Genomic DNA, 26,667 nt, shown 5'->3' on the forward strand with positions numbered 1-26,667 from the left:
GGTGTGTATTGTGCTCTGTGAGGGGTTGCTGGGGTGTGTGTAAAAGGGGGTGTTGAGTGTCTGTATGTGTGTGCTGAGGCAGGGAGGACCAACCTTTAGATGTAAAACAAAACCCTGCCTAGCTCTTGAGCAGCGCAATCAAAGGGCCCCCAGTGTTTTGGGGGAAGACGCCGGAGGTAACTGTAGGGAGGGTGATCTCCTGATGGGGAGTGCAAGGGAGAGACCAGGGCGGTTCCTTTGAACCAACTGACTTTCCCTGCCTTTCCTTGCTCAGGACCCCTGAAGTGCAGCCGGGGAACTGGTGAGAGCATCTGGGGAGCCCGTGGGACCAGCAGGAGATCTCCCAAGCAAGGCCCCATGGAGAACAAGACCTTGGCCTTTGGACCCCCTCTGGGCAACAGCAGCGTCAACCAGATGCTAGGGAAGATGCCCCAGCACCCCGTGGAGCTGCAGGTGGTGACCATCCTGCTGGTGCTGCTGATCTGCGGGGTGGGCATCGCAGGGAACATCATGGTGGTACTGGTGGTGCTGCGCACCAAACACATGGTGACCCCCACCAACTGCTACCTGGTGAGCCTGGCCGTGGCGGACCTGATCGTGCTGCTGGCGGCGGGGCTGCCCAACATATCGGAGGTGGTGGCCTCCTGGGTGTACGGCTATGCCGGCTGCCTGTGCATCACCTACCTGCAGTACCTGGGCATCAACATCTCCGCGTGCTCCATCACTGCCTTCACGGTGGAGCGCTACATCGCCATCTGCCACTCCATCAAAGCGCAGCTGCTCTGCACCGTGGCCCGAGCCAAGCGCATCATCGCTTGCGTCTGGCTCTTCACCTCCCTCTACTGCATGATGTGGTTCTTCCTGGTGGATACTGCCCAGGCTACCTTCTCAGACGGGGCACAGGTCAGCTGTGGCTATAGGGTCTCTAGGAACCTATACTTGCCCATCTACTTCCTGGACTTCACCATCTTCTATGTCATCCCGCTGGGGCTGTCCACCGTCCTGTACGGCCTCATTGCCCGTATCCTCTTCATGAGCCCTCTGCCTGCCACCCCCCAGGACCCCGGCAGACTCAGCTCCATGCACCAGGGCAAGCCGCCCAGCTCCAGCTCCATGAAGCTCTCCTGCCAGGGCAACAAGGGGGCTCTGAGCTCCAGGAAACAGGTACAGCCTGAAAGCCAGTCTGCTGTCCCCCTCCTGCTGCACCTGAGAGGGGGTGGCATTGGGAGGCTGGGGGGCATGAGACAGGTGGGGTGGGGCAGGGACTGGAGGTATGAGAGAAGTGGTGTTCCTGTGTTCCTAAAGAAGTGTTCACTCTCTGTCTCTCATGCGTTCTAAAGAAAGACTCTGGGAATTGGTCTGAGTGGCATTTTTTTCTTGGTGTTTATAGATGGTTGGCATGGTGACATCCTGGAATGGGTATAGGCGAGTTAGTGCATTACCCCCGGTCCCCCGTTATGGTCAGGATGCATTAAAGGAACCCATCTGACGGCTGCTTAGAAAGTCATCATCTCTCTAAACAGACAAGCCTGTGGAGTTGTCTTACTCTGGGGGTTGGCAGCAAAGGCCTTCTCTGTGGGGCAAAATCTCTTAGAAGTGCGACTCTGATCCCTGACTTGACAGGGGCCCTGGAACGCCATCTATTCAGTTACACCTGATGGGTTCTTAGGGATCCTTTTCTCCTGAAACACCCCCCAAAGTTGGCAGGCTTCCCAACAGAGCCCAAAGGTTCTTGGATTTAAAGGAGTGATCGACCCCCTCACAGCAGACAGTGAGGTTATGTGGGGGGAATGGAGCTGAGCAGAGGAATAGTGCTATTGCCTTTATTGCTATTTCCGGGTTTTCTTTCGCTTCCCTGTGTAATGAAATAGTCAGGGGTAAGAGGAGAAAAGGAATGAAAGCTGAGAAAAGGCTGAGTTCTTTTAAAACAGGGGTTCTACAACTGGGGGTCGCGACCCCTCAGGGGGTCGCGAGGTTATTACATGGGGGGTCGCGAGCTGTCCGCCTCCACCCCAAAGTCCGCTTTGCATCCAGCATTTATAATGGTGTTAAATATATAAAAAAGTGTTTTTAATTTATAAACGGGGTCACACTCAGAGGCTTGCTATGTGGAAGGGGTCACCAGTACAAAAGTTTGAGAACCACTGTTTTAAAAGGCCCCTAACTACACAGGAGCATTGGTTTCCCACAGTCCCTGTCTCAGCGGAGAAGCGATTGCCTTGTGCTACAAGCACCACAAGAAAGGGAAGCATTCCGCAGGAATGGAGCAGTCCTGGTTAGAGGCGGTTATTGTTGCAGGCTAGCTACTAATTCGCTCCATGATTAGAAAGGTGTTCGATTGCCATAATGTGACCTGAGCTTCACTCCCAAACTGGAATCATGATTAATTAACTCTTCCAGGGAACTCGCCAAGGAAGAGGAGATCTGATGGGACACACCTCAGACAGGAGCGCCATTACCCAAACTCCCATCCCTTCCCTCTGAACTCCTTTCTGAGCCAATAGCATATGAATTAATTCTGGGGAGCAAACTCTCCTTGGGTAAAAAGAGGAGCTGTCCTCCAGCAGGGGGAGACGTTTCTCTTTTCTTTGCTGGTTAGTCCCTGTTTGGCTGGCTTGTTCCTGTTAGCATTCACCATTCTGTCTGGATGTGCTTTCATTCTCTGCCTAACCCACACTTTAGCTGGACAATAACTATCTGAAACCTTATTATCCTCCTTCCCTTAGCAGACAATCACAGTGTCCGGATGTGGGACCTCTCCTTTTACACCTGCACTTTTACTTTATTGTGTATTAGTCAACTTTTCCATGGTGCAGGGAGTCAGGACTGGATTGGAACAGGTGCCATTTCTAGAGCTGCTAAGCGAATCCAAGCAGGGAGAGAGAGAGAGAGAGAGAGAGAGAGTGTGTGTGTGTGTGTGTGTTTTCTAGTCTTTCTCCTTTAACTCTTGGTCTCTTCTGTTCCCATGGAAAGGTTTAGATCACGTACTGAATCCTTGTAAAGTAACTGGGTGAAATGTTAGCATTTGAAATAAAGGAACTGGAGTGGTTTAGTCGTGTAAATAATAGGTAAATGAGGCTCTTTGGGATTATGCTTGATAATTTACAGCAGAAATGGACAGGCAGAGGATTCAGATGTGGATTTGGAGGCTGCAGTTTGCAAGACCAGTTCTAGCCTGGTGTAAGTGGGTGCAACTCCCTTGACTTTAAGGGCTTAAACCAGGGCTGACTTTGGCCCTTAGAGTCTACAAATTGTAAGGGTCATATACTCTTGAGGCATGGATGCACTGATACTGATAAGTGCTGTGTAAAGGCTGGTTGGGAAATGGGACTCTCTTTTGGGGTCCCCTTTTTTCCATGGGGTCCCCTTTTTTCCATCAGAAAATTTCAAAATTTGATTTTTTTCCACCAGTTCTAGTGCTGCGTGTGTGGCGAGGGAAGGTACACGACCTGGCATGCTGCAGACAGCCTATTGTATCTTCAAAGCCCTGCGCCGACATTAACTAGTCCTCCCAGCACCCTTGTAAGTAAGAAGAATATGATCAACATTTCATGCCAGCTCAGGGTTTTTAGAACTGTGCATGTGCTTTTACATACCCAGGCTAAAACCCTTTTTGACTTCACTGGAGCCAAGATTTTACCCCTACTTTCCTGATTAAAATCACAGAAACTCCCCCCCTCACTCATAGCCTGTTCCAATGGGCACTTAGACGTCTATCCGCACACACTTACCACAATCACACATTCAGGGTACATCCACAAATACATACACCTCATTTTGAAAATCCCAGGCTAAGTGACTTACCTAAAGCCAGTCAGTGTAACACAGGAGTTCCTGGCTCCCAGCCCCATGCTTTCTCCTCTAGACTACGCTGCCTTTGATAGTTTAGGATATGGCTCTTGGTTTGTAAGGCATCCAACCACATTGGAATTGTATTCTGGTGGTTGGAGAGTCCAGAAAATGTTATTCAAAGAACAATTGCTACACAAGTTGCCCCTTTATGGGGTGCCTCCCCCGACTGATGTCCATCATTGCCTGAAGTAGGCTGTCTGCTCTTCAGCCTTGTCTTTTGTGGAGCTTTGCACAGCACCATATAACACTTTTCAACTCTCTTCAGCAACAATTGTCGACTCTGTAGGCCCAGCAAAGACTTGTTGATTCCGCTCTTGCAGACAAGCAGACGCAGGATACTTATCATAGGAACACTGTCTCTTTTCGGTCACACCAGAATGTGTTGTTTGTAAAAAGGCACAACCCATAACATTCTGGGACTTCTCAGCATGCAAGGGCTCTCTGGTTTGCCTCAGGTTTCTTATGGCCTTTCTGATCTGCTGCTGCCTGAGGGTCTCTAGATGAGGCTGAGATATGAACAATAATAGAATAGAATAATTAATATAATATTTCCAGCTGTAGCTCTTAAATCATTTTAAAAAGGTGGATCAGTATCATTATCCTCCGACACAAATGAGGAAACAGAGGCACAGAGAGATGAAGAGTAGGGCCGAAGGTCACATGGCAAGTCAGTGGCAGAAGCAGGAAAAGAACATGCATCTCCTGGTTCCTAGTCATAGAATCATAGAATGTCAGGGTTGGAAGGGACCTCAGGAGGTCATCTAGTTCAACCCCCTGCTCATGTCTGGATTGCACTGCCTCCCTCGGGATCCATCTGAATTATGAAGCTGCATGGACTATCAAGTGAGCCAACTTGGTGGGACCCCAGAAAGATTATGGTGAGAAATAAACTTTGGAAATATTGGTCTCTCTGTCTCCAGAGAGAGATGGTCTCCTGGGAGACAGTGAGCAGGAAGGTACCTTCCAAATGCAGCTCGAGCTTCACTGCCCTGTGACTGACAGCCAGAACGTCGTGTTCAGGTTTACTGCATGGTCCAAAGATCACTTTAAAGGTCTTTCCTCATTCTTTGCCTCCCTAGAAGAAACCACTGTCAGCAGAGTTGGGGTAAGCATTGGAGGCAGTAGGATAACTGCCACAAAATGCAGTTGGGAAGGACCAAGTGGGAGAATACATAAGATCTGCAGCCATATTAGGGGACATCAGCAAGAGGATAATAAGATGTGGGAAGGAGACAATAAGCTGTGTGTATGCCTCTCAGGCACACACACAGCTCAAGTGCGTGCATCTCTCTGCAGTTCATTAGCTGCTGCAGCTGAAAATGTCTCTCTTCCTTTGCCGACTCTAGTTCCATTTACAGAAAATTACAATTGTGAAAGAATTTGAAAACCTACTTTTTTCTTCTAACTTTTCTGTCATCGTCTTGTTAAATTTGACAGGGGCCATTGTCATTTGTTAAAATCAAGGCTGCTGTGAAGGCTGGAGAGAACTATAGGGTCTCGCTTCTCCTCCCACTTTTTATGCTGTAAATTGGGAGCAGCTCCACAGAAGTCAAGCAGAATGAGAAGTTCTCAAATGGAATATCCAAGTCATTTATGTCAATGCCAAACTTTGTCTTAAATGTACTCATGCTTCTTGTTCCCACTACTTTCCCCACATTAGATTCTTCCACTATCCAATGGGTCTCTGTAGTAGAAAACCTTCCCATTAATATTTAGCTGAGAGCCATCCAGTTTTTAACAGCAAATTGCTTAGAGCTTAATACATTTATTACAGTTCACACAGAGCGACGGAGAGGAGACAGAGACAGATGAGTTTATCAGGCCAGAGTCAGCAAGCTAAATATTGTTTTGTGGTATTATCCTCCAGCTTTTCTTTGCCTTTTTTTGTTTTTAATTTTTTTTTTTGGATGCATGTGAGAGTCTCCAGTGGGTGTGAATCATTCACCTGGCAGAGAGTAAATTTATGTAATGCACACATACTATTGGGAGCCTCTCTCAATGAGGACGACAGGATTATTAGCATGTTTGATTGCATCCAGCATAATATTTGGGATCATTACAGCTTCCCATTCAATGGGCTTTGGAGGATTTCAGAAGACAATGAGCTAACATGCATATTATTATTTATTAGTAACATTTATATTGCAGTAGCATCTAGAGGCCCTAATCACTTTAGAACCCTACTGCGCTAGGTGATGTACATGCATCATAAATGACAGTCCTTTCCCTAAAGAGCGTACCATGTATTGTAAAGGTTATTGCCAAGTGGATGGGGAGAAGCTGTAGACACGATATGCCTTGTTTTTAGTAAGGCTTTTGATGCAGTCCCACAGGACATTCTCAGAAGCAAACTAGGGAAATATGGTGTAGGTTATATTACAATAAGGTGGGTGTACAACTGGCTGAAAAACCATTCTCAAAGAGAAGTTATTAATGGTTCACAGTCCAACTGGGAGAACATATCAAGCGGGGTCACACAAGGGTCTGTCCTGGATGCGATACTATTCAATATTATTATTAATGCCTTGGATAATGGAGTGGAGAGTATGCTTTTAAAATTTGCGATGAGACCAAGCTAGGAGGGGTTGGAAACATTTTGGAGGATAGGATTAGAGTTCAAAACAACCTTGACAAATTAGAGAATTGTCTGAAATCAACAAGATGAAATTCAAAAAAGACAAATGCAAAGTACGACACTTAGGAAGGAAAAAAAATTGAATCTCAGCTATAAAATGGGGAACAATTGGCTAGCTGGTAGTACTGCTGAAAAGGATATGTGAGTTATAGTGGATCACAAATTGAATATGAGTCCACAGTGTGATGCAGTGCAAAAAAGGCTAATATAATTCTGGGGCGTACTAACAGGAATGTCGTATATAAGACACAGGAGGTAATTGTTCTGCTCTGCTCAATACCGGTGAGGCCTCCGCTGGAGTACGGTGTCCAATTCTGGGTGCCACACTTTAGGAAAGATGGGGCATACTGGATATAGTTCAGAGGAGAGCAACAAAAATGATATCAGGTTTAGAAAACCTGATCTCTGAGGAAAGATTAAAAAAGCTGGGCATGTTTAGTCTTGAGAAAAGAAGACCGAGTAGGGACATCGTAAGAGTCTTCAAATTTGTTAATGGCTGTTATAAAGAGGACAGCGATCAATTCTTCTCCATGTCCACTGAAGGTAGGACAAGAAGTAATGGGCTTAATCTGCAGCAAGGGAGATTTAGGTTAAATATTAGGAAAAACTTCCTATCTAGGTTGTGGAATCTCCATCATTGGAAGCTTTTAAGAACAGGTTGGACAAACCCCTGCCAGGGATGGTCTAAGTTTCCTTGGTCCTGCCTCAGTGCAGGGGGCTGAACTAGATGATCTCTTAAAGTCCCTTCCAGCCCTATATTTCTGTGACGCTATAAATACCACCTAAAATAGCTTAGAGGAAAAATACTAACTGGGAAGACATGCCAGAAACCCCCATTTCAAGCTTCTGGATGTGAACTGTGTTCAATATACCTGAACCCCAAATACTTATGTGCTCTATATCACATTGACTAGGAATTCCTGCCATCACACCAGCCTAGGTTGTGATCTTACAATTAAGTAGAGTCAGTACAAGGATGAGAGATTTCCATGGCTGACTCCAGTCCCTAGAAGAAGTGAGGTTTGTAAGTAAACAGTAAAGCTAATACTCTACAGGTGCCCCAGTGGCAAAGCCTTCCTTATGGAAGAGACTACTGAGAAGATGGGCTGTGTAGCCCTGTAAGGGTGAAAAACATTCTGTGGGGAGGCAGTGGAAATGCCTCTTCTGTATCTGAAAGTTTGGTACAGGCAAGAATATATAACACAGCTGGCTCTGATCGTTCTGCTAATCTCTCTCTGTCTTGCATTGCATAAGGGCACATCTCAGGAGTGAGAAAGGATGCAGGTTTTGTGATAATTTATTTCCAGATGCTCGTTTGTGTAAAGGACACAATCAACCTCAGAATGTTTTCTGTGCCATTTTCTCACAGATGGTTCTATTTATCATGGAAAAGGAGAGAGGACAGATATATGCAGGAGGCTCTGTGTGTGGAAACATTTTCTTATGCCATGGCTTGCAGAACATTGTATTTCACGTGGATTCCTGATGCACTTTGTTAGATGCGTCCTGCTGAGTCCAGACAAACAGCGTTTGGAAGGGGTCTGTTTAAAGAGACACTGATGGAGAGGAAGTAGGCTAGCTACACTATTAGCTCAGTTATCAAACAACTGTCTGACAAGCCTTCTAGTTAGGCACTACAGACTCATTAATGCCTGTTTCAGAAATGTATTAGTAACCACAGTCTTAAAGGTGAGACATAAAGCCAAAGCTTATGGTCATTAAAGATCCCCTTTCATCAGAATAAGGGCGCTAATCTGAATGTCATGGCTGAGTTTCCACTCTCTGCATTGCTCAGGCAATTTCAGCTGGATCCAGAATTCTTCTTCACTTCCTGATCCAAACATTTGTATTGTTGTGCACTGTTAACAGTTGCTATGTTCCACCCCAAAGGTGGCTGCACTTCAATAGTAGGGTAAGCCCAATTTCTCTGAAAAAACCTTCACTGATTTTTAGGACTAAACTCAAATGGAATCATTAAGGTTTTGAGGTGATACTTTTGTTTTTTCTGCTTCCCAGATAGGGTCAGAATTATCAGAGGCAAGGCTATTCTCACAGTAGTTTCATGTCTGGACAGAAGTGCCCTCAAATCTCATGCAAAATCTTGTTCACCCAAGCTTGCCAACCCAGGTCTGCAGACCCACATGGTACAGAGAATACTGAGAAGTGCACACATTTCTGGAGACTTATCTGCACCAAACCTGAACTCAACAACTTTTGAGGTCCATTCAGCACTCAGAAAACGAGTCTCTAGCGTAAATACTCATCAACATTCCAAGTTCAATCAGTAGGATAAGAAATTATGCCTCGAGGCTTAATTGATATGCAACTTCCCACTTCATAGGAATCTACATAGGAAATGACATACTGGATCAGAGCAGTGGTCCACCTAGTCCAGTATCATGTCTTCAACAGTTGTTGGCACCCAAGCTTAAGAGGAAAGTGCAAGAAACCATACTATAGGCAGTCATGGAATAAGTTCCTCCCAGGGGAAGTTTCTTCTTAACCTCCACTAGTTAGTTTTGCTTATGCCCTGAAACATGTGTGTTTATAATCCTAATTCACTTAGGTCCTGATCCTGCACCACTGAAATGAATGGGAGTTTCATCATTAGCTTCAATGGGAAGAGGATCAGGTCCCCATAGCAGAAACAAAGTAATCAGTCTCCTGTCTGGAAGGCAATAATCTTTGTGGGGTACCAGGGAAGAGGCTGCCATGTAATTTGAATGTAAGTGCTGCTTAGTAGGTGTTTCACATTGTACTTACTGGTATTGAGACAGGTGATATGAGGTGAAATTAAATGGGCAGTCGGCTTTTCCTTGAATCGCAGCATATGTTTTCAAGTACCAGTTTTTCTTCTACAACAATAAAGGGATCAAAATTCCACTGCCTTTTTCCTACCTATTTGTATACTCCTCATCCAAAGATCTCAAAGTGCTCTACACCTACTTGAAATAAGTGTCACAAACCCACGTGATGTATGAAAGGATCATCACACCCATTTTATACATGGCTAATTTGAGTCACAGAGAAGCTTAAGTGGCTTGCCCAGTTTCACATACCGAGTGAAAGAAAGAGCCAGGAATAGAAGCCAGGAGTTCAACCCCCTGTCCCTTTACCCACTAGAGTCATTGTGAAGCGATTTAACTGTGTGCTGTTATCCTTAGCAGTAACTTATCTATGCACCAAAATCACGCCAGATAAATCACAGCTATTTTGATGCAGCTGCAGAAGGATTAAACAGAAAGAATGCTCTGAGTATCATAAATCTGGGCTTTAGTAGTGCATCTAACAATGCCATCTGAAAACTAACTGGATAAATTTGATCTAGATGCAAATTCTGTGAACTGGATTGAAGAACAGCTAATAGATCATTCATAAACTGTGGTGATTCATGGTGCTCCATCTACTTGTGAGGAGATGAAGGTATCTAGTTCATTGTTGGGGCCAGCTTTGTTTACACCTTGCTAAGTGATCTGGAGGAGGAAGGAGCACTTGGATTACATTTGCAGGTGATATTGAGCAAGGAGATATTGAGCAAACGGAGCTCAGGTAGTATGGTGAAGGACAGCAGTATAAAACCCTGAGATCCAGTAGGGAGAAGACACAGACAGAGCTGAAATTGGGGAAATGGATAGATAATTAATAACTAGGCTTCCATTTGGAAAAATGCAAAATATTAATAAGGAGAACCCTAATACAGAAGTAGTGGATGGAAGAGAGGAGCTTAAAGAAGAGCAGGTGTAGCACTGTATGATAACTGGTTCCCTGCAATGGGATCTGGTTGCTAAGCCAGTGCATATAGAGTTGTCTGAGCAGAGGCATCAAAGTATGTGACAGAGGGGTAACAGCAGTGCTGCCAGTGCGTGCAATTTTATTGCAAGTCTCGTGATATTTGATGTTTTTCATAAGGCCTCAGCTCTTACAATCAGGTGATTATGTGAGAATCTTAGTTTGCACTTCTAAAAAATAAGTTTCTAGCCCTCATGGTTGTGGAGAAAAGTCTAAAAATGTGAAACAACTGCATCCTAAAGGCTCAGACACCTGAAGGCAAATAACCTCCCTTCCCCCCAAAATATATTACTTTTTAAAATTTCATGACTTTTAAACTAACCTTGATGCTATTTCAGGGCCCGAAGTGATTTTTGAACGATTGGCATTGGCAATGCTGTAACAGTCCCTCTTTGAGCAGGGCTGGTGGGGCTGCATTTGCCGCTCAGTCTTGCTTCTAATTAAAATCAGAGACAAAATTCCCACTGATTTCAATGATCAGGATCAAACCCTTGGAATCACTTGGACAGTTTGGGGCCTCTGACTGTGGAAAAGACAGCAACTGGAAAAGGTCCAGAGAAGGGCAACAATGATAATGAAGGAACTGAAGGGAAAAACCTCCTACGAGGAAAAGTGAGGCGAGGCGCCTATGCAGAGCTTGGTGAAAAGTTGCCTGAAGCAATAGGGATATTTTCGTGTCTCTTGCTCTTTAAAAAAAAAAAAACATAATATGAAGGAACTACATGGAGAGAAGGATGATCCAGTGGTTAGGGCCCTAGACTGCGACTTAGGAGACCGAGGGTCAAGTTCCTGCTCTGCCACAGACTTTCTGTGTGAGCTGGGGCAAGTCACTTAGCTTCTCTGTGCCTCATTTCCCCATCTGTACAATGGGGATAACAGCACTGCCCTGCATCAAAGGGGTGTTGTGAGGCTAAAATACATTAGATTGTGAGGTGCTCAGATATTACAGTAGTGGGGGCTAGATAGGTGTCTAAGATAGGTAGAAATAACCATGGTTACAACATGCAAGTCTCAACACAATGCTGTTCTGGTGGCTTCTCAAAGCAGACATTGGTGAGGGCCACAAGAAGGCCCTCAAACTACTTAAAGGGATACTAGCCTATTCTGATATGCCACGAGGAGCTTACATTATTGTGGCGGGGGGTCTCTCTTAATTTCTCTCCAGGCTCCAAATCTGACTTGTAATTGTGCAGTTCCTTAAAAGAAATTATGTGCCTTCTCCCGGCCTTACAGGTGCGGCCTCCCTCATGCTTAACTCATAACAGGCTGCTAACGAAGGAGTTCAGGTTAGACTGAATCTGAAGATAATTGTTCTTAAAGGAGGGGAGGAACTGCTGGGGGGGAGATGGGAGAGGTGGGGAACAAGGGAATAACAAGAAATGGGGGCATGAAACGGTATAAAAGAAAATGCAAGCTCGACTGCACGAACAGGTAGTTGCATTGGTCTGTGGGAAACTCTCCCAAGGAACATTACTGAAGCTCCCACTACTGGAGTTCTTCAAACTGAGGCTGGATTTGCCCCTTAGGGTAGTGCAGTAATGGCTGATCTTGCCCATGGCAAGGAGATGGACTCCACCCAACAGGTCTGTTCCATCCCTAATAATTGTGTTGCTATCAAGAAGTGACTGCACTAGCATGACATGGCATCTAGCCTTGGCTTAGCCTCAAGAACCCAGTCTCCAGGCCCCTTTTCTATGGAATAGGTTGAATCACTAGCACTGAGATATGTCAGGTGACATTCCATCTCTTTCCAACCACAGGACAACCCAGATGGCTTTAGGAACTTGCGTCTCTTGAATAGCACCATAGAATGCTGCTTCACAAGTGATACTGGTTCCAAACCTGTGAAAGGCTCATTTGCTTATGAATCATTTGTTGGTGGTGTGGATTATTTGCCTTCTGCCATTCAGAAGCCCGGACAGCTTTTTGAAAATGTCACAGAAAATATTCCTGGTGGCCTTCAGAAAGCTACCTTGTCATTTGTGTCAGAAATTTTGAATAGCACCAGATGCTGCTATTATAATAAAAGACATGGGGAGAGGTGTCTTATCTGAAATGGTAAATACTAGGATTAAATAAAACAGTAGACATGCTAATGATGAGACTTCTCTGCTTCAGTACTAGAGCTTGTTTAAAAGCACAATTGCCAACTAGGTACAAACGCAAGGGCGGCAACTAGAAATCAGCAGATTTTCAAATACAAATGTGCTTCTGCAGGTGGTGCTAACATAGCAATAAATATTATTATATCTGTTATCTCCTACTGTTCACGGGTATGCTGGGCATCTCACAGGAAACAAATAGAAGGCAGATCCCTGCTCTGAGGAGCTTACTTTCTAAGACCTAGATCCTGCAAACACTCATGGATGTTTGCATTAAAGAACATAAGAACGGCCATACTGGGTCGTACCAACGGTCCATCTAGCCCAGTATCCTGTTTTCTGACAGCAGCCAATGCCAGGTGCCCCAGAGGGAATGAACGTATCAGGCAATCACCAAGTGATCCATCCCCTGCTGCCCACTCCCAGCCTCTGGCAAACAGAGGCTAGGGACACCATCCCTGCCCATCTTGGCTAATAGCCATTGATGGACCTATCCTCCATGAACGTATCTATTTATGGGCCTATTCGTGTGTGTAAGCATTGGCAGGATTAGGGCCTATGTGACTACCATGACAGACAGGAGCAGATACAACATGCCCCAACTATTTGATCTTGCAGCAGTCCAGTGGAGGGAAACGGAACAAGCTAGACAGATTCAGACCATCTTTTCATCAGAGATCTGGCAGTAAATACAAAATCACTGCTCTAAAACTTTCAGATGACACAAAGATATGCATAGTAGTAAAGGATGAGGACAAGGCAATCAGACAGAGCAATCTGGATCACATGTTAACCTGGGCCCATTCAAACAAAATTTGTTTTAATACAGCCCAATGCAGTTATACATGTAGGAACAAGGCATGCAGACCATACCTACAGAATGGGGGAAATGCTAGAAAGTAGTGACTCTGAGAAGGGCTTAGGGGGGATAGTGCACAAGCAACGTAGCATGAGCTCCCAGTGTGATGCTGAGGCCAAGAGTGCTCATGCGATCCTTGGATTCACAAACAGCAGGGTAGTGAACAGAAGTAGGGAGATGATTTTACCTCTATGTATGATTCTGGTGAGACTGATCCTGGAATACTGCGTCCAGTTCTGGTGTCCGTATTTTAAAAAGGATGTTGAAAAAGTGGGGAGGGTGCAGAAAAGAGCCACAAAAATTATTTGGGGGCTGGAGAAAATGCCTGACAGTGAGGGACTTAAAGAGCTCAATTTGTTTAGCCTTTCAAAAAGAAGATTGAGCAGTGACTTGATTACAGTCTATAAGTATCTTCACAGGGAGAAAATACCAGCTACTAAAGATAAAACCAGACAAAATCAAATTAGAAATTAGGCACAAGTTTTTAACAGTGATAGTGATTAACCATTGGAACAAACTACCAAAAGAAGTGGTGAATTCTCCATCTCTTGATGTCTTCAAGTCAGGACTGGATGCTTTTCTGGGAGATATGCTCCAGCAAAACACAAGTAATGCGTTAGTCAAACAAGTTATTGGGCTCCATACAGCAGTTATGGGGTGAAATTTAATGGCCTGTGATGTACAGATGGTAATACTAGATGATCTAATGGTCTTGTCTGCCTTTATCGCTATTAATCTATGAATTATGAATGGTGGAGTTAAAAAACCATTTGGAGCATACTTAGGGAAACTTGAAATCTTTAAATCAAGAATGGTTATCTTTCTAAGGGTACATCTACACTACAGGGGGGAGTTGATTTAAGATACGCAAATTCAGCTACGTGAATAGTGTAGCTGAATTCGACGTATCGCAGCCGACTTACCCCGCTGTGAGGACGGCGGCAAAATCGACTTCTGCGGCTTTCTGTCGGCGGCGCTTACTCCCACCTCCGCTGGTGGAGTAAGAGCGCCGATTCGGGGATCGATTGTCGCGTCCCAACGGGACGCGATAAATCGATCCCCGAGAGGTCGATTTCTACCCGCCGATTCAGGCGGGTAGTGTAGACCTACCCTGAAAGAGATGTAGCTCATACAGAAATTTTGGGCTTGATGCAGAAATTATAGGGTGAGATCCCCTGGCCACCTTTAAACAGGTGGTCAGATAAAATGATCATAATGGTCCCTTCTGGCTTTAAAATCTATGAAACCTGGGAGGGGAGGAGCAAGGGAGGATATGTGTTCCAGACAGTTTAGGCTGCACATGTCTGAGTGGTTCAAGTGGTGCAATTGGTTAGTTTTTCAAATGTAATGTGTGAACAAGCTCATTTGCCTAAGATGATCTGTGTGGAATCCACAGACACAGAGCAGGGATTAGTGTGACTCTCATAAGGGAAGCTATTTTGCAAGGTCTGTGTTGGAAACAATGTGCTTAGAGATAAATGCCTGGTAAATTAAAATGTAACATGATTTTATCTGATAATAAATGACCACCAGTGGGCAGCAGAGATGTGCTTTAAATCATTGTGGCCAGGACTAAGAGGCTAGAGGAACGACCACATGAAGCGGGGCTGAAGGTGTATTGGAATGGTAGGACAAAAATAAGGCAGGGGAGAAGGTGTTCAAGGGGAAGTGAGAGGGTGTGGAAACTGGAGAACAGCAGCAGGGACTCAGAAGCAGCGGCCTATGGTGAGACGGTAGCAGATGGAAGGGGTGATAGAAAGCATACAGCCTAAGGAATTCACTGAGGCCAGATGTAAGAAGCAGGGATGGAGATACTGAGTGGGATTGCAAAACAGCAGCCATCTCCTAAATGACTAAACTGTAACTTCAGTAAGCTCTGTATGGTGGGAGCGGTGAACTCAGACCCAATGGAAATGCATTCACAGTGATGGAGGATGAAAGCCCCCCAAAAACGTATTGCAACACGAGGTGTCACTCTCATCATGAGGGTCTTGGCTTAGAGAGAAGTTGTTCTGTGGATTAAAACTGACTTCACGCCCAGAGCTTTCCAGGGTAGCTCATTCCGTCCCCCTTCTCACGGCACAGTCTTGAAAGAGATACTGATGGAGGTGGTTGTGCTCATTACAGCAAACAACTCTCATTGCTCCACGAAGTTAGAGTTAGCTGTTATGGCTTGTGTGTTTGTTTAACTGCTTTGAAAGACTTCCCTTTGCCGAGTTTGGGCTTTATTGAGAGACTTGTGGGTTGGTTCCATTTGTGACTTTTCCGTGTGGAGCTGCCTGTAATGAAACTAGCGCGTCACACTGAGAAAAACCTTGTTAGGGGAACGGGGATGAAGACAGAGATGCAGAAGGCATTTATTGAGAGAGACTTCTGAGAAGAAAGCTGCGTCCCACACACAGGCAGTCCCACGCCCTGGTGTAATCATTAGCAGCCAGCATGGATTTACTACGAACAAATCATGCCAACCAACTAGATTTCCTTCTTTGATAGGGTAACGGGTTTGGTGGATAGGGGGAATGCGGTGGACATAATATACCTGAACTTCAGCAAGGCTTTTGACACAGTCCCACATGGCATTCTGTTAAGTAAGTTAGAGAAATGTGGGCTTGGCAGAGCTACAATTAAATGAATACATAATTGGTTAAACAACTGCAAACAAAGAGAAACTATTAATGGAATGATGTCAGATTGGAGGGAGGTCTCAAGTGGGGTTCCACAGGCATTCTGGGTCTGGCGTTGTTTAACATCTTTATTAATGACCTGGATGTCGGAATAGAGATCATACTGATCAGATCTGCAGATAAGATAAAGTTGGGGGGGGGGGGAGGGATTGCCAACACTTTGGAGCAAAGAGCTAAAATTCAGAAGGATCTTGATAAACTGGAGAACTGGGCTATAGACAATAAAATGAGATTCAACAATACACATGTAAGGTGCTACACTTAGGGAAGAAAAACCAAATGCACAAATACAGAATGGGGGACAATGCTTGGCAGCAGCATTGCTGAGAAGGATCTGGGAGTTGCGGTGGATCACAACCTCAACATGAGTCAGCAATATGATGCTGTTGCAAAAAAAGCAAATGCAACTGTAGGTTGCATTAACAGAGGCATAGCATGCAGGTCATGGGAGGTGATAGTACCTCTCTACTCAGCTGGAGTACTGTGCCCAATTTTGGTCACCAGTATATAGAAAAGATGTAGAAAAACTGGAAAAGATCCAGAGGCGATTGACAAAGATGATCAAAGGGATGGAATGCAAGCCATATGAGCAAAGGTTGGAGGAACTGGGTATGTTTAGTTTGGAAAAGAGATTAAGGGGGGACATTATAGTGGTCTTCAAATACTTGAGAGGCTGCCATAAAAAAGATGGAGAAAAGTTGTTCTCTCTTGCCACAGAGGGCAGGACAAGAGGCAATGGGTTCAAACTACAGCATAGCAGATTTAGATTAAATCTTAGGAAAAACTTCCTAACTATAAGAAAATTAGGACAATGGGACAGACCCCCAGGGAAGTGGTGGAAGCTCCTTCACTGGAGGCTTTCAAAAGGAGGCTGGATAGCTATCTGTCTTGGATGGTTAGACACAACACATCCTGCAACCTGGCAGGGGGCTAGACTAGAAGATGACGCTTGCGGTCCCTTCTAGCCCTATGATCAGGGTCAGTAAGCTGAGCGCTTGGAGACAGCTATAAGTATTTGTTCCCATTTCTGAGACCCTTTACATTTCCCCTCCACACTTTTAAATGGCTTTGCATGCTCATTTATTTCACTAATGCAAAGTGTCTGAAACCTGTAAGCCGCTGTAAGATAAACCACAGAGTGTGTCGGGGGGTGTCTATACTGGAATTAGACACCTGCGGCTGGCTGGCCCATGCCAGCTGAGTTGGGCTCACGGGGCTCAGGCAAAGGGGCTGTTTAATTGTGGTGTAGGCATTCAGGCTTGGGCTGGAGCATGAACTCTGGGTCCTAGAGTCCGGGCCCCAGCCCTGCACAAGGAGCTGATTCTGTAATTGAGATTCTTCCCCTCAGAGGCAGGGAGCTGACTTTCATCTGAATGTCTTCTGTGGAGCAGTTATAACTTACGCTATGAGCTATCGTTAAGAATGAGCAGGTGGGATCAGAAGGGTGACATGCAAACAAACCCGGAACTGTTCATTTCGCTCTCTCTCAGCTCTAGCTTTTAATTGCCCAGCATCTTTTATTCTTGAAATAATAAAACAAAACCCAAGATGCTAGCGAATGCCTAAGATCTGTGAGGGAAAGGCGCCTGGGCAGAAATCTTTATCCACAAAGCTTAGTGCCTTTGGCTTTAGCCGGATGTCCAGTGGAGTGTCTGGAAGCCGAGCCGGTTGAATAAAAAAGGACCTAACTCATCGGACGTTTTATTTGATCTCTCCCTCTCTGTCTGCCCCTGACTCACTCTTCCCACTTGATCTGAGATCTGACACAATAATCGTTTTGCAAGACTTTTGAAGCTGCTGCTAGCCCAGCTCCCTAGAGACCCCTGCTGATCTCACTGCCTGCACTGCCATGGCTCCCCAGCCTTCTCCTTCCAGGGCGGGGGCAAGCACCTTTGCTGGGGAAGAGGCTGTAACAAAGAACAGCTTTTATACGAGATTCCTCAGTGTCCTTTAGTAGATACCAACAGCTGTCTCCCCAGGGGGCTAATGTCCCCGCTTATGCTTTAGTTTCTCGCCTTTAAGCTGTGTGTGTTTTAAATATCATTTAGGGCCCACAAGTGGGGATGAATCTTTACAAACATGCCTCCGGGGCCACATGTACACACCTACCCCACACAGCTGCTTGGGCTGGTTTTTCATTGAAATACAGTGAGGAGCCCTTAGAAGGCAAGAAAGCCTTCGAGGGTGCTGATGCCCCTTCTCACTTTGGCATGTCGTCTTGTACTTGGCAGGGTAGCTCCATTTACTACAGCCTTGTACTTTGTGGTCGCTATAGAAACAGATTCTCGCTTCCCCTGTTAGGCTGGAAAAGTGGGTAACTTTGACGTCCTCTCCGATGATTCCACTGGTGTCTCCCCAGCCCCCCCCCCCTCCTTTATTAGTAAGCAGTGAACTATTGATTCTTTGTAATCTAATTTTTCCTCAGGAGGACGAGGGAGCAGCCTAAGTAACTGCTTTGCTTCTATGTGGATAGGCAGGAGACCAACATGGTTCTGTTACCCTGCACCTAATAGTCACCTAAAGGCAGTGCAAAGCATTGCAAAATGCTACCAGATCAGAAGGGTAGCATCTGAGACCCGCTTTGCACTGGTGCAAATGACACAGCCTGTCCGTGAAGTGGGGAATCAGGCCCACAGTACCGGGCAGAGCTGCACATCCACCAAAACAGACAGCTGTTGTAACTGGAATCTCCAACAGCAAATGTCTGGTCCACAATGGAATAGAATTATTTTTAGCAACTGGAGATGGTTATATCTGGGATGCAACATGCTCAAAGTTACAGAGGACATTTGTCACTAAAACCATTCAGATAACCCTTGCTAGTCATGACATATTATTAATTGTATACCTAACCTTCATAAATTCTCTCTTGCTTAACAATTCTATTTAGATTCCCCATTTAACCACCTTACCCAACATGCAGTACTTACAGTACATCAATTATTTCATTAAAGTCAGAAAGAAAGGATGGTCACTCACTGTGTTCTGTAGTCACTCTTCACCAGGTCAGCATGAGGTAAGTCATTGCCTTGGGAGACCTGGAGTATCCAACAGAAGACGACAGCAAAAGATTCCTGTCAGTCATGCACTGCTATGACATAGGACCTTTTCATTCTCAGTGATGCTGGAATGGAAGTGGGCTTGTGAGAGACCTGAAGGAAATGATATTGCAGTCAAAGGAGATATGTATTCCATTAGCTGCAGCTTTGCTTAGGTCTCCATCTGTGAGATCGTGACCAGTACCAATTGACTAAGGACATTTACATCTTAGAGAACGTCTTTCAGAACTGCTGCCAGACTTATTGGGGGGTCTGGATGCAGTGTCGTATGATGAAAGATAGATCAGTGTGTTCAGTGTGTGGGAAAAGTCACACCAAAAATGGTTTAATAAAGGTAACAAAATTCTTCTCAAGGTTAAATCAGCACTGGCTTTATGTGATGTGACAAAGGTAAAATTACTGGACTTGACCAAAAATTGAGGAAGGGTAGATTCAGGTTGGAGATCAGGAAGAGGTTTTTTGATCACAGAGTTATTGTGACATGGAATCAGGTCCTATAGGAATGAGTTGAAGCTGTGAATGTTAAGTCAAGTAAAACTAGAGTGAATGAGTACTGGGGACTCCTAGCATGTCTATAAGCACCTGCTGAAAAAGGAGTGTGTGGAGGGGTTGTTCTGGTAAAAAGGCAACTGGACCAGTGGTTCCTTCCATCCTAATTTCCCACTGCTTGAGAAACCATCGGTAACCAGATGTTAATTTCCATCATATTGGGAACATTCCCTCTTTATTAGTGACCTGTACTGGTGCTCGTGAATGAACAGGTCACCCTTCACAAACATGATGGTGCTTCAAACCAAAGAAGAAGAGAATTACAAATAATCAAAGAAAAAAAGTCATTGTAGAGGTTTAAATGAAGCTCCGGTCCCCCAGCGGGAAGTGAAGTCCACCAGAGAGTTCAGCTAAACATGCCAGAGTTTATATTCGGAGTATGTAAATGAAAGGGATTATTGTATGCCATTCGGAATCTGATAACTCATCACCTTAGGAAGGAATGTCTGTGCTCAATGCCCAGTCTGCCTAGGCGGGCTAGCGAAGGTTTCTGGGGCACACTCTCAGGCAGCTATTTTGCATAGGCTCAATCCAAAGCCCACTAAGCCAATGAAAAGTGTCCCATTAATTTCAGTAGTTTTTGGACTAAGCCCCAAATCTCTAATACTGAATTTTCTGCTTATCCCAGAGGACAGCCAGGGCCTTAATGGAGTTCCTGTTCAGACAGGACAAGGATGCTTGCAGCCTGCTTAGATCAAATGAATATACATCCAAGTCTGCTTTAACCACCCAGGAGACCAAGCTAAATAAATAGTGTAGTAGAGGTGAACTAAAGGTTGAATGAATTTGTACTCAGGGTCACTTAAAACAGACACTTGGTTGCCTCTTGCTGTAGGTTTCAATTGATTGTTACAGCTTTGTCCAAGGTGAACAAGTTCAAGTTCTCGTACAGAATCAAACCTCAGCAGTACCAATACACAGCAAAAAGCAATCCTCTTTGCAAACTTGACAAACAGGTAAATGTGCAGTGACTCAGGAGGAAGTATTCAGACCTTACAGATGTACAGAGAGATGATTGCTAGACATTCTGGGTCAGATCCTTGGCATAGCTCCATTTACTTGGAGCAACACCACTTTACACCAGCTGAGGAGCTGGCCCTCTCTCTTCCTAAAAGAATACAAGTGTCTTCTTGTGAGCTCTCCCTCTAGTCTGTGTCTCCCTACTGACTTTGTTCTGTGCACAAAACTGGCTGATTATCTGTGCTGCTTTTCCAGGTGGTGTGTTGGCCTCCATCATGTTGAGCAGTTTCTCTCAGTTAATTGCTATAACAATATTTCTTATGTTCATATATAATTTTTTTTTGTATCCATTACAAATCTTGAGCATCAGGTTCATCGCCTTCATTGTCATTATCAATAGCAACATCCCAGTTGGTACCTGCAAAGCTTAACCATCTTCATCATTTGGAATAGTGTAAAACCCATCCTCATCTTCGAGACCTCATACATCTTCCATCTCCAGCTGTGGTAAATAGAAAATATTTTAGAAAACTGTCTTTCAATTATAGTGACCTTAACAGATTTGTTGAATGTTATATTACTAACATATAACATCTGTATATAGTCACACTGATACAGTGCATTTTAAGTACCACATGTGGGGGGTTGGTAAGGAAATCTATCCTTTACTGTACTGGTTTGACAGCTCTGGGGACTAAAATTCTCCCAACCTAGATCACTGATAGCACAGATTACAGCAATGTGGGACTCCATCATACTGCCCCCTGAATGTGCCTCAGCATTGACATGAATACACACCCTTTATTGAGCAGAAGATGGTTCAATCTCCATGGCCCAGTCATTCCTAATCCTTTTAGCTGAGACAGTGGTACCAGTTATAACAGTTGGTTATAACTGGAACTGGATGGACCCCAATGGATTTCCTGTGGGGCACCAAGCCAACCGTCAGACTATAATGACTGCTGGTCACTACCAACTTATTTCTGAGTATTTCTAAAAATTGCTCATTAGCATGGCATTTGGTGCTAGATGGGATAGATTGGAACCAGAAATCTATGAGACACTATTATCCCCTGAGCCATCCTATTCCTTGTTAGTAAGGATTTCCATGGTAGAACTGTGTCAGATATGGGTAACTTCACATATACTGCAATCCTTCACGTGTATTTCCCAGAAGGAGTAAGACATAATAACTGGTCCATTGGGTTCTTAGCTGTGATACAGTAATTCATAGCATCATCACACTATCTCATGCTGGGACGTGTCCCTGTGTCACCACTGTACTGTACTCTGGCTTCCAGGCTTGGTAGTGATTCCTTTCTTGTTCCAGGCTTTACAATGTGACATGTCACCATTCTCAGCTCCACAGAGAGCGTTCTAGGGTATGGTACCCTGTAACCAACTGAAAACCATACTTCAAGAGAACCGGGGGGCCAGACCTTGACAAAAATGTCTATCTTCCTGCAGAAAAGCATAATTACTGAACTACTCCCTTTTGGGCATTTAGGGGTGCCTAGCCTCTTAATATGCATGTCATACTCCCACTAACGTATATAAGGCATTCTGAAAAGCATGTGTATTCAGTAAATATGTGCTGAAAGGAATATAATCACTCATAGAAATGGCTGTTTGCAACTGCCTGATTCGGATTATTGTAGAACATCAATATAAGAGAAATGCATTTTTTAAAAAAATTCTGGAGTGCAGCAGAGAGGAACTGCAGCTCATTTCTGAAGTCTCATCACGTCCTTTTCCTAATGTGCCAATATAGAACTTTGCAGATGCTTCAGATTTTAATGATATTCACTAGCTACTCTGTGCAAAAAAATTGCTCTTGGAACAGATCTGGAATTCATGCTGGAGTCTGGGTGCTCTAATACCGGTTACTGGCAGAATCACTTGCCTCTGAAATGTTTAAATTGAGCGGAAAGTCAACAGAGTCCAAAAGAATCATTTAAATATCTGAGAAGTAATTTTAATGCTTCCTGCACCAAATGCTGCTTGGGATTCTGCCCTAGCATACAGGATAGTTTTCCCCTTGATTTTTTTTGTTGTCCCAAGCAATTTTCAAAATTGCATCCAGTCAGAAATTCTGACCTCTTCAGTCCTTTCTATCCAGCTCATCTCCCAGCCAATGAATGATTGTTCCCAATGGGGGTTTAAGTGTCTTGAATGGGAGACCTGTTATTTAAGTGTGTTATTTATATAAAATGTGCTCACAGGAGTGAAATTGGCCCCTCCAGAGGGGTTGCCAAGATCTATGCCCCGCTTAGCCTTATTTTGAAGCCTTAAATGGGACTTAAGAGATGCACAGACCCTGAGTTGGCCCTCTGCAGTTTCAAAAGTAGTAAGATCCTGTTGGAAGAGGTGTAACATCAGCTATTTATTTTTTGTCCCTCACAACTCAACAGGTGACCAAGATGTTGGCTGTGGTAGTGATCCTCTTTGCCCTGCTGTGGATGCCGTATCGCACATTGGTGGTGGTGAACTCCTTCCTGGACCCTCCTTATCTCAACATCTGGTTCCTCCTCTTCTGTAGGATGTGCATTTACCTGAATAGCGCCATCAACCCCATCATTTACAACCTGATGTCTCAGAAATTTAGAGCAGCCTTCAAAAAATTATGCAAATGTGAACAGAAAAGGACTGAGAACCCCACCCAATACAATGTTCCGGTGTACTATAGCGTCATGAAGGACTATTCCCATGAGGACTCCGATCATGACGTCACAGAACAAGAAGATCTAAATGGTTTCCCCGCAACAGTGAAGAAAAGTAAACTTTATAGATAAACGTGGTGACCATGAAACAACATAGACTTTGGGAAGTACGTGGTTGTATTTTACACTGTCTGGAACGTCCTATTGAAAATTGTTTCTGCCATATGCAGAGAGCACACAACAAGATTAATTTAAGAGCTCTCTAGGGCATTTAACAAAATAGATTCCTAGAGGGCAAATTAATTTGCTTTTCCTGAATGCTAATTTATTCACAATCAGTATTGTGTGTTAGACTTTTGACAGCATTTTACATGGTCTGTAGTTAATGTGGTGGTGCAATTACATTTCCTGTTATGCACAAATATTTTTATTTGTTGGGCCTAGTCAGGGCTTACATAGGAAACCTAAGAAAATCCAGGTGCTGAAGGTGGTTGTACAGGGTCTTCAGTAGGATATCTTTTCTCTGAACCAATGCCTCCCAAGCAGTAGTAAGGGGCACTGTGTTGCTGAAGTGTCATCTTTCTGGTGTGACATAGAACTGAGACCCAGGCCACTTGAAGTCATTAAATGAAGATCCCATAGGGCTTTCAATAATAGGAGAGGTGTCAGCTCCATTGTCCTGGCCAAATTCCAATTTGGAAAATTTTATTCTTCCTACTTAAAGTCTCTCCGGTATCTACAATTGCATACCGTACTCTTCCTTTTCTGTTCTGCTATAACCTATAGTGTGGTATTGTTGTGTACTGTTGAACAGCTACCACACTCTATCCCAGAGGTGGCTGCATTTCAGTGGCAAGCAAAATGATTGTGTTAGGTACCATAAATAATTTGTAAAAGTTTGTAAAGTGGCATGGGACCCTTCGTGATTAATGGTACTATGTAAATGTATAATATTATTGTTTCTAATTGTTGTTACACTCTAACAAGATAAATGGATATTCAGAATTGTACAGTTCAGTGAAACCATCCAGTGGAGCATGTCCCATACTTGTAAGATATTATTTAGACTAGATCAAAAAGCACAGAAGATTGCACATGATTAAAAGGAACATTCTGAATCCTGGGAATTCCTAGGGAAGATTTTGCTCCATAAAATAAAAGGCAGCCATTGGTAATCCTGGTGAGTGATAGAGACTTTGTCAGACTCTCACCATACATTAGAGATTGTTTCGTCACTGTGTGGCATCATACAGCTCCATATCCTCAAATTAGAAAGGGACTGTACAGTACATCTAGAGCACAAATGTGCAGCTATCCAGCTGTACACCTACAGAAGAGAACTGTTCTGAGAACCAAACCTGCACTTCATTCTGACCTATCTGAGGACTATACAGCATGTATTTGTTTTTGGTCTGATATGTGGCTGTGTGTGTATATACATTATACTGTCTTTTATTTAACTAGTCCAAAATAATTATAAGGCAAAGAAAATGTTTAAAAAATGCAAATTGTTGTTTCAGATGCATACTATAGGAATGTTTGTTTGGGAATTTATGGACAAATGTACTTCATGCGCTAACAGCTGGCCTGTCATTAACGTATGTGGGTCTTTAGGAACCATCTTTCTCATTATTGTTATCACTGGGAGTTCTGCTAACTGATTTTAAATCACAGCGTCAATTGGATTCTACAAAGAGAACTGGATAGAATTACCATGGCTACAGCATGTGAAAATTGTACCAAAGGAGCAAGTAAAAGACACATCTTACAGGAGACAATTTTTCTCTAATCTTAATATTTTGTGGCACTAAGCAGAGGTTAATAATAAGATTAACATGCAGCTCAGAGCAGAACAGCTGCCACCACACAAAATCATCAGGTGTAAAGGTCTCAAAAACAGTGGTAGGCACATGCAAGGTATAATAGAAACTGTGCCATGATTAATGACGTCACATTAAAAGTAGCCCAAGTGCCACTCCAGAAATTCATGACAACAATTCCAGCTGTTTTCCTCTTCTATAATGAGACAATCTGTCATACAACTCTGCAGGTAAACAAGTTTCATTTGTATGTATGATCGTGGTGAATAGGGAAGTATTGTGATTATAGCTATTTTTACAGTAGCATCTCAAATTTTTGTACTGGTGATCCCTTTCACATAGAAAGCCTCTGTGTGCAATCCCTTTTATGAATTAAAAACACGTTTTAATATATTTAACACTATTATAAATGCTCGAAGTAAAGCGGGGTTTGGAGTGGAGGCTGACAGCTCATGACCCCCCAGGTAATAAACTCGCGACCCCCTGAGGGGTCCTAACCCCCAGTTTGAGAACCCCAGATCTAGAGGCCCTTGATATGGATCAGGGCCCCTCTACATTCGAAGCTGTACATACATGTAATGAATAGACAGTTGCTGCCCCAAAGAGCTTACAGCGCCTAACTATGTAATATAGAGTATACTGAAGTGTGCAAAAGGGGTGATAGAGAGGGGGTCCCCAGATACTCAGAGAATGGATGCCTTAGATATTAGTAAATACACTGAAGAACTGGGCATAATGAAAGACCAGTACAAGCCTTCACTGGCTGAGCTGGGATTTGGTTGTAAATTTGTTTGGAATGTTTGCTATGTCAAATCCTGTATTTCTATACAGCAAAAGAGCATTATTGCCCTGGATGGGATTTTTCGGCCTTTCCCTTACCCCAGCCACCTCTTGGTTAATCGATAAAAAGCAGATATAATCTAGAGATGGTTTCATACCAAACCCCTGAATCCAAACACTACCAAAATCTTAGCCCTGATCTACACGCTAATTGTATGGCTGGTCCCTGTATCAATAACAAGCCAAACCAAGACAGCAGATCCACCCCTCATGGGATTCAACGCCTGCTACTGAGTTTTGCAATTCTGTGTAACCTCAGGTCTTATTCTCCCATTTGTGGCTGATCCACAAACTAGAATGATCCTGGTCTGCTGTGCCTGGCAGAAGGGACATAGAGAACAATTCCAGTTTAGAAGGGTAGGAGGTAGGTATATACAGTAGTTTCAATTTGTGAGAGTAATAAACCCAAATATTAATAGGCCTCCAGTCCTAATGAGCCAATAGGTTCCAATGGACATGTTCAGCACAGCAGCAAAATGATAGCAAGTGCATCTACGTTTAGGAAGAACTGGCTGTAGAAAGAGCATGAACCCCACTGCCCTTAAAACCATCAGCATCTAGTCACTAGTGGGCCATTCATCCACTGGGTTGTGATGTTGTTCCCCCCTGGCATGGGCTATACCCCCAGAAATACCCTCGTAACAAATTGCTTGGTGCCAGTGAGGCGGTGGATGGAGTTCGATGCACAAGAAGCACTACACACATTATTAGAATAAGTTTTGGATTGTTGACTGGCTGTGGTTAGGCATTTTACCTGTCATTGGTGGACATGCTGAGTGAAATCTAGATCAAAGTGACCCTTGTTAACAAGCCCCTATGGTATCACAGAGGCAATGCTTAAGGTATTAAGGTAGTGAC

General features: G+C 44.1%; 1 protein-coding gene across 1 annotated transcript; it reads left to right on the top strand.

Moving 5' to 3' along the window:
* Positions 1-357: 357 nt before the first annotated feature.
* LOC128846711 (thyrotropin-releasing hormone receptor-like) lies at positions 358-25,425 on the top strand. The gene is made up of 2 exons (XM_054045954.1): positions 358-1,164; positions 22,901-25,425. The coding sequence occupies exons 1-2, from the start codon at positions 358-360 to the stop codon at positions 23,279-23,281; spliced, it is 1,188 nt and encodes a 395-aa protein (XP_053901929.1). The 3' UTR covers positions 23,282-25,425.
* Positions 25,426-26,667: the final 1,242 nt, after the last annotated feature.

This window comes from Malaclemys terrapin, chromosome 12 (genome assembly GCF_027887155.1).
Source record: "Malaclemys terrapin pileata isolate rMalTer1 chromosome 12, rMalTer1.hap1, whole genome shotgun sequence".
In the NCBI taxonomy this organism is placed as follows: domain Eukaryota; kingdom Metazoa; phylum Chordata; order Testudines; family Emydidae; genus Malaclemys; species Malaclemys terrapin.

Excerpts from the sequence above, each read along its gene's own strand:
- LOC128846711 (XM_054045954.1), top strand. The coding sequence starts at position 358 with ATGGAGAACAAGACCTTGGCCTTTGGACCCCCTCTGGGCAACAGCAGC. Across the intron at positions 1,165-22,900 it reads CTCTGAGCTCCAGGAAACAG|GTGACCAAGATGTTGGCTGT; the intron begins GTACAGCCTGAA and ends ACAACTCAACAG.